Source organism: Oratosquilla oratoria, chromosome 13, assembly GCF_046742065.1.
Source record: "Oratosquilla oratoria isolate Oo_2021 chromosome 13, ASM4674206v1, whole genome shotgun sequence".
Lineage (NCBI taxonomy): Eukaryota > Metazoa > Arthropoda > Malacostraca > Stomatopoda > Squillidae > Oratosquilla > Oratosquilla oratoria.
In genome coordinates, this window is record NC_134789.1 from 67,000,322 (window position 1) to 67,009,072 (window position 8,751).

The 8,751-nt window shown below is 40.4% G+C and overlaps 1 protein-coding gene across 1 annotated transcript; it reads left to right on the top strand.

Moving 5' to 3' along the window:
- The first annotated feature begins 3,219 nt into the window (after nt 1–3,219).
- LOC143032156 (cuticle protein 7-like) lies at nt 3,220–5,261 on the top strand. Its single transcript, XM_076196623.1, has 4 exons — nt 3,220–3,287; nt 4,370–4,426; nt 4,548–4,690; nt 4,964–5,261. The coding sequence occupies exons 1-4, from the start codon at nt 3,276–3,278 to the stop codon at nt 5,028–5,030; spliced, it is 279 nt and encodes a 92-aa protein (XP_076052738.1). The 5' UTR covers nt 3,220–3,275; the 3' UTR covers nt 5,031–5,261.
- Nucleotides 5,262–8,751: the final 3,490 nt, after the last annotated feature.

The window sequence follows — 8,751 nt, forward strand, 5'->3', positions numbered from 1 at the left end:
TGTGATGTTCCAATATACCTAAGACAAACTGGAGGACGCCCACCTCCAAAGATATAATTCTTTGAGTTAACGCTATAACATCGAACACAATGTATACTTTAAAACTTTCTGGAAGTGCAAACTCATAAAAGTCACCATCCCACTGCCAAGCAGTGGGAAGTGAGAAGCCCCTACGGCAAGCTACTTTCTTTTCTCAAGCCGACGTTGAATCACCTCCCTCCCTGTCCAGTTCTGTCGGGAACCAACGCCGCATGCCCGCAGTGAGTCCCGGGGTCCACTGGACTACTGCGCGTTCCAGTCTACTTTGTGCCCACACAGACAAATACGTGTTTTATCCTTATCAGTTCAAACCAATAGATCAAGACGTATAGGACAACTACTGTTGCCAAAATCTATCTATTAAAGTCCTTTGTATTTGAGACTGTCACACGTCGAACCAAACATTTTTCCATTATATATATATATATATATATATATATATATTATATATATACATATATATATAAATATATATATATTTATATATATATGTATATATATATAATGTATATATATATATATACATATATATATATGTATATATATATATATATATATATATATATATATATATATATATATATATTGAATATTTAGGGCGCAGATTATCACTAATACACACTGTGTTAAGCATTTTTGGCACAAATTAATCTTCTTACTGAGATTTTCCATTTTTCTCACAGTAGGTCTCATTTCAGGAGGGTGGGCAAATACAAGCCTTCCATAGTCTTCCATATTTAAATTGACGTTTCGACTTCAGGGAGTTATCTTCAGAATAGTTTACACGAATTGAATCACAATTTTTCAAAGCTACATAATACACAATTGACAATAATGTACAGACAACGTGATTTTAAATATAGGCCGCTTGGGAACGCTGGAAGAGTCGTGATCCTCTACGTAGTCGGACACTTTGCCTTATAGGGGGAGGAGGAGGGGGAGGGAGAGGGAGAGGGGGGAGTCAGGTAAGATAGATCTTCTCGCTGGGGCATCACGCTGGTCAAGTGGGGGTTGTTGAGGTGGAGGTGGGAGAGGGGGAAAGGAAAAAGGTGGGTGTTGCTGTTGTTGGGCTCCAAATCTAGAAGAAGAATTAAATAGCGAGATGGCAGAAATCATATTGCATTGAATGTTAATTATTGGAGCTCTCTCCCTTATGTGGATGGCTTCAAGCATTTTTAATTCCTTAATTTTGGTACAATGTGCGACTATCCTAGTGTTATCCACGATAGTCTACCTATTAATTACAGCCTGATGGGATTGGAGGTGATGTTGTTTAATTATTCCTTGCTGTAAATGTAGGGACAACCGTCTACGCAGTTGGCATGTCATGAACCCAATGTATGTAGAATAACGGGGTGCGCAGTCCCCAGAAGTACAACGGTATTCAAATGGAAATTGCCCGCCGGACATATGCCCTAATAACGCCTTTCTTATAATTAAGAGAACATTCACCAAGACGGTTCATGCATTCACCGCTATCAGTGGGCTTGAGATACACCATAGTTTTAAAGTTATCAGATGAGTATTTTCTAGGACTGCCATAAGCGTTACAGAAACTTTTGCGAAATTTATATCAAATGAAAGTAATATAGTATGTTTGCAATTTGTTCAAGTACTCATTTACGTTCGATTAGTCTTTCGGAACCTTTACGTGGTAACAGAAAATTTTGCATTGGATTTCATCTGAACAGTCGTTAGATGAAATTAAGATCCAAGGAGTTTTATAATGAACATCTCTATCAACAATTAATCATATCTTGATCCTACATTAACCATATCTTAATCATATATCAATTATATCTTAATTATTCATGTGAAGTGCCTACTGGCAGCCAGATTGAAAATGAATGTCCCACTAGGTGTGGAAGGGTTATCTTCTACACGCATTTGAATGTGTTGTCTTGAACATAAATAGAATAGTGTAGCGGCAGTGAAAGCAAAAAGAAAGTGTGTCACTTGGGGCGTAAGGGGTTAAACTAAATACATGGTTACAAATGACCTTGAAAGCACGAGGAAGATAAGGATGATGATGATCATGGTTTGCAATGTGTGAAGATGCGAGCTCAGGAGAACAGCGTCAAAACAACGTAAGGAGAAAGGATTGGAGGACTTAAGCCCAGTTCCGAAATTCTAAGGGGAAAAAAGAGAAGAAATAAAGAGGATAGGTGGAGAGGGAAAGGAAAGAAAAAGAAGAGGAGGAATAAAAGGAGGATAGGGAGAAATGGAGAAAAAACAACAACAAAAACAAAACTGAGGAGGGAAGCAGTAGATACAAGACTAGTAACTACTTTCTGATCTTATCACTTAATAGAATGAAGATTTTTTTTTTCTTCAAGGAATAAAGAAGAAGAAGAAGAAGAAGAAGAAGAGGAAGAAGAAGAAGAAGAAGAAGAAGAAGAAGAAGAAGAGGAAGAAGAGGAAGAAGAAGAAGAAGAAGAAGAAGAGGAAGAAGAAGAAGAAGAAGAAGAAGAAGAAGAAGAAGAGGAAGAAGAGGAAGAAGAAGAAGAAGAAGAAGAAGAAGAAGAAGAAGAAAAAGAAGAAGAAGAAGAAGGAGAAGAAAAAGAAGATATAACTAATCTCGACGGCGAAATAATCAGAGAGGTAAAGATATAGTGTAGTAAATAGGCGCAGCAAAGGGGCAGGGAAAACTATAAATCTCAAGTTACTGAGTCCCTGTAAAAGGCTTATGACTGTCCTGTACAAGACCGGTTGTCCTGGAACAGACCAACTACATAACTGGAACAAGAACCATTTGGGTTCTTAGTTCAGAAATACTCCTACAACTGAACAAAACGGTCCAGTCTTTGTGGAGAAATTAAATCTGTTTATAAAGCCAAGAAAAACCTCCCCGAAAAGGGGTTGGGAGACCGAAATCTCAAGACAAAAAAAGAAAAAAAAAAAATCTGAGGAACCGTTGCTACTGCCGTCCCTCCCAAGATAGGTTCTCTCTTTTTCCCTAAGGAGAAAAAAAAAATCTGGCGCCAGCTAAGCTAAATTTTTTATCGCAAGTCCATACACATGAGTGGTTGAGATCTATTTTTTTCTTTTTGGAGTGGGAGGGGGCTTACGTTGCAAGGATGCTTCACTGGACTCTGGGAAACGCCCCGGTAGTTCACCTTGCCCGGGGGCGGGAAGAAACTGAATAAAAGCGGGCAGTCCCGGACATCTGTATCAAGTGTGACAGTCCTCCTCATAGCGCTTGCAACTCACGCATCTTCCCCATTGAAACTTGCAACATGGACTACAAGGTGGGTACCATGGTGTGTTTCTTCACTGTAGCACGCAAGTCTCCCTTCGAAGATCGAGGAATCTGTCGTCGGACTTGGAAAACTTTTCAGGGTTGGCTGTGGGAGCCCAGGAACTCTGACCTGGTCCTATAATGCAGAGGTTTTTCAATGTTCATCTCATTACACGTGCCTCATTGGACGCGCAGTTCTCGCAAACATAGTTCCACCTCGTTCGGGATATTCTGAAGACTTCATCTGTCCATAGGGCCCGTCTTATCGTTGAGACGACTCCAGTCTCTCGTTATCTAGTTCAACTTGGCTCTTCAGCCTCGTTCAGGTCGCTCGCTGCACCTTCACACTTATCACTCTTAACTAAAGGTAGGGGAACAAAGCGAGAAAGCTAAAGGAAGTGTAGGATCAATGATAAGAACGGACGACAGTTGACAGAGAAAGTTGAGGTTGGGGAAAGGTGGACTTTCAACTGTTAATGTGAATGAGGGTATGGAAGTACTGTAGAAGTATAGACGCTGGAGAAAGGTGAAATGAGAAGCAGAGGGAAAGATGATTGGGCTAATATGGTAGAAGAGAAATGGAGGATGCAGTGGCAAATTTGAAATAAAATAAACGTGTGAAGATTATCAAAAGGGGGTTAAAGCAACGAGAGGATGGTAGAAAATGTTATGTAATATATGTTACGAGGTAGGGAGAAGATACCTGAGGACTTTAAGAAAGCATGCATAATACCAACTTCAAAGAGAAAAGGATGCATTCATTCAAACATTCCAGTAAAGTTTATAGAAGGGTTATAGTACAGGATAATGAGAGAAATAGATTTCATAAAGGAAGGGAGCGTGTAAGTCTGGTAATTACTTTAAACAGATAATTGAGAAAACATGAAAGAAAGTGAAGTGGATATACCTGTTTTTTGTATATCCGTAGGTGTGATTGAGTAGACAGGAGATGAGGATGGAAGGCTAAGAGATTGTATGGAAGTGAAAGGGGTGAGGATATTCCCCTTTCACGACTGGTTATCTTGCTTTGCGGTTAACCGTTTATAAGTTGAAAAAAAATGAAGATTGTAACCTGAATGTGTTTCGTTTTAGCTGGTGCTCCTCCTGGCTCTGGTCGCAGTCGCCTTTGGCCGGCCCGAGGGTCCTTCCGTGAGTATTTCCCCTTCCTTCCCTCCTTCTTTGTTTACCTTAACCGTTGACATTTGATATTTATGTTCTTCTCCCTCCTTGTCCTCAGGAGTAAAGGATGGACTTTTGTTTTTTGTTTCAGCCCAGCTACAGCTTCGAGTACAGCGTCCTTGACGCCGAAAGTGGCAACGACTTCGGCCACAATGAAGCCCGTGAGGGTGACAGCACACAGGGCTCCTACAACGTCCTCCTCCCCGACGGGAAGAAGCTCGTCGTCACCTATACGTAAGTACTCAGCCCCGTGGGCTAGTTGCCGAGTGTGGCACGTCAATGGCTCTCCCAACTTATATATTTTTTGACATCTCGTTTAAAAGTTCTGTTTCTTAACTTGCTACAAATTACCTTAAGGTTAAGTTAAATAGTTTGTCATCAGCGTGATCCTGCAGGCTCAAGGGCCGATGGATTCCTAGGGTAAGTGGGGAGCCTGTGGACTTTGTGTAGAGGGCCACTGGCTTCCAATTGCATGAGAGTAGTTTCATTTAATGTTCTTCTTTTCAGTGTTGAAGGAGATTCAGGTTTCGTTGCCGACGCCACCCTTGACGGAGTGCCCCTCCACCAGGAATAAAAGAGCCACTTCAGAAATCTACTCGTTTCCAGTGACTCCTAACTTGGCTCTATAAATAACCATTTTTGTGACCATGGAAACAGACAGAGCTATCTGTGGGGGTAATAGTCATGACAAAAATAAACGGCAAAACACATTTCTGTACCTTTCATTGCTTCTAAAGCAAAGAATCTTTGAGAATCAAAGAGTCTGTCCCTGTTTGTAAATTGTCTAATAAACATCTGATTGTTATGTGATGTTCCAATATACCTAAGACAAACTGGAGGACGCCCACCTCCAAAGATATAATTCTTTGAGTTAACGCTATAACATCGAACACAATGTGAACTTTAAAACTTTCTGGAAGTGTAAACTCATAAAAGCCACCATCCCACTGCCAAGCAGTGGGAAGTGAGAAGCCCCTAAGGCAAGCTACTTTCTTTTCTCAAGCCAACGTTGAATCACCTCCCTCCCTGTCCAGTTCTGTCGGGAACCAACGCCGCATGCCCGCAGTGAGTCCCGGGGTCCACTGGACTACTGCGCATCCCAGTCTACTTTGTGCCCACACAGACAAATACGTGTTTTATCCTTATCGGTTCAAACCAATAGATCAAGACGTATAGGACAACTACTGTTGCCAAAATCTATCTATTGAAGTCCTTTGTATTTGAGACTGTCACACGTCGAACCAAACATTTTTCCATTATATATATATATACTGTATATATATATATATATATGTATGTATATATATATATATATATATACTATATATATATACATATATATATTTATATATATTGTTACGGGCGGCTGGTATGTGAAGAGACGTTACGTATAACGTCTAAGTGCTTAAGAACCAGCTCACTTCTAGAAGCCACTGTAGGACTGAACTATCTGGTCAGGGCCTAGATAATTCGTAAGACTAGAAGTAAAGGTAACAAAGAAGATTCCAGGAAAGGAATATTAAACTAGCGATAAAACTAGTAAACGAAATTATTAATGGAAAATGTATTTACAGGCAATTAACACAAAAGAGAATGGGCAGTAGGGTCAATGGGACCGTTACACGATTATAAGAATATGGAAATTATCGTTCAAATAAGAAACACAAGATAAGTATACAATATGGTACTATCTAAGTACAAAGAGATCAGGAACATGCATCAAAATAAGTAATAAGTACAAATATAAGTAAAGTAATGCAATGTATATCAGACACGTAATGTAGGCAAAAAGGGTGATCACTTCACACCAATCGTCTCATGAGTCCAAACTTGTATTTTTATCAAGAGATCAATAGAGCGAAAAATGACAAGGAATGAGCGGTTTCAACCGCTTATATACCATTGGACCGGAAGCGGGATACTTCCGGTTAAGGGTGCGGGTGAGGAGGAGGGTAAGTTAACACGTCAACATGGGTAGTTTTAGGACCCTCGACTTGCTTGAACAATCTATTTATTTAGTAACTGTCAAATCTGTGCGCTCCGAACTATTCAGGATTTCGCTTGTCTGTTTGTTCTACAAGAGTGCGCACCTCTCCGCACGTAGGCAAGATTACATATAGTGGACGGGCGTTACTGCTTAACATTGTTACAATACATACATAGACAAGAAATATGAACATAGTTATGTAATACAAAGGAACACAATTCTATAACATAATTACACATATGACGTAATATCTAATATTACGTTACACCTCCACCGTTTGGGAAAGCTTTTCACTTTCTGTTGAAAAGCTATGTTCTAGAAAGTATGGAGTAGTTCTTCTGCGCAGGGGACAGCTTCTTGCTGTAGTAGGCGATAGCGTGAAGAACTTCATTGTGTTCTTGCAAGAGGGCGGCACCGATACAGGTGTCGTTGGCGTCGACTTGCAGAAGAAAGGGTCGTTGGAAGTCGGGTGCCCTTAGAACTGGTGCGTTAGTGAGAAGGGACTTCAGGTTTTTGAAGGCCGTCTCACAGGTGGGCGTCCACACGAAGTCGTGGTCTTTTCTCAACAGGTCAGTCAATGGTTCTGCTACATCTTGTTTCTCAGATAAGTGAAGATTTTGTAGTATCTGGGAGTTTTCCAAGGGAATCTCAGGAGGATTAGGCAGGTTATCAGGAGGCTCTTCCGATTTTATTGTGGTAGAGCTGCAAGCTGGAATTGGATCTCGGGAATGATAAGGTTTTAAGGTATTTATGTGACAGAGACGGGAACTCTTTCTTCTGTCTGGAGTTTTGATTATGTAGTTGAGATCACTGGCTCTGGACAAGACTTCATAGGGTCCTTTGTATTTAGCCTGCAATGGATCTCCTGGTATGGGAAGATAAAGTAACACTTGATCTCCTGGAGAGAAAGTTCTAAGTTTAGAATTTTTATCATACCGACCTTTCATTACTCGTTGAGCATTCGTCAAGTTCTCTCTTGCCAACTTCCAAGCTTCTAACAACTTCTCGGTGACCTGGGACACGTATTTCAAAGAAGGAACTGGTGGTTCTTCTTTCATCCATTGTTCATGAAGTATCTTTAGGGGACCACGGACTTCATGACCGAAGACTAATTCTGACGGGCTGAACCCAAGGCTTTCTTGAATTGTTGTTCGGGTGGCGAACAACAAAAAGGGGAGTCCGTCTTCCCAATTTCGCGTGTTCTCAGCACAGAAGATTCTTAACATTGTCTTGAGCGTTTGGTGAAAGCGCTCTAGAGCACCTTGTGATTGAGGATGATAGGCGGAGGAAGTTACATGATTTATACCTAGTGTTACAAGAGTTTCTCTAAACTTGTTGGAAAGAAAATTACTTCCTTGATCACTTTGAATGTTCTTGGGAAATCCTACCATAGTGAAATATTTCAACATTTCTCTGATTATGTTTTGAGCTTTAATATTTTTCAAAGGAATTGCTTCTGGAAAACGAGTGCTCATACACATGATTGTGAGAATGTACCGATTTCCTTTACTTGAAGGAGGTAAAGGTCCTACACAATCAATAAGAACATTTTTAAATGGCTCTTCCATTACAGGAATGGGATGGAGTGGAGCTTCTACAATTTTCTGGTTGGGCTTACCTACAAGTTGACATGTATGACATGTTTTACAATATTGGGCAACATCTTTGACAACCGTGGGCCAATGGAAATGTTGGGTTATGTTGAACAAGGTCTTTCTTACCCCTAAGTGACCTGCTAAGGGAGTATCATGAGCCAATCTTAGAACATTATTCCTGAAACCAAGAGGGAGGACTATTTGATTCCTTACTTGCCATGGCTGGTCAGCGGTTGCGGTGGATGCTCTCCATTTTCGCATTAGGACTCCGTTTTCTATATAGAAACCTCGTGACATATTTTCAACTTCTTCTGGAGATGAAACAATCTCGTACAAATTTTTAAGAGAAGGATCTGACTTCTGTTCTTTGATTAATTCTGCTCTAGATAGAGAAACTGGTGAAGAAGAAGATGGGTCAGTTTGGGAGAATAGGGATTCTAAATTATAGGTCTCCTCTTCAGATTTCTTGTACTGAGATCTGGTTACAGCACAAGCGGGAAACAACTGTAAGTTATCTGAAGGTTCTACTGAGGTCTTAGGGTTATTTGTTATTAAGGGAGAAATGACTTTGCTTCCAGCGATGTCATTGGCCAACAATAAGGATATTCCTACTATGGGAAGAGAGTCTACTACTGCTACTTTAACCATTCCGGTTGTTAAATCAGACCGCAAGAAAACATTATGTAATGGACATTTTACAATTCCTCCAACTC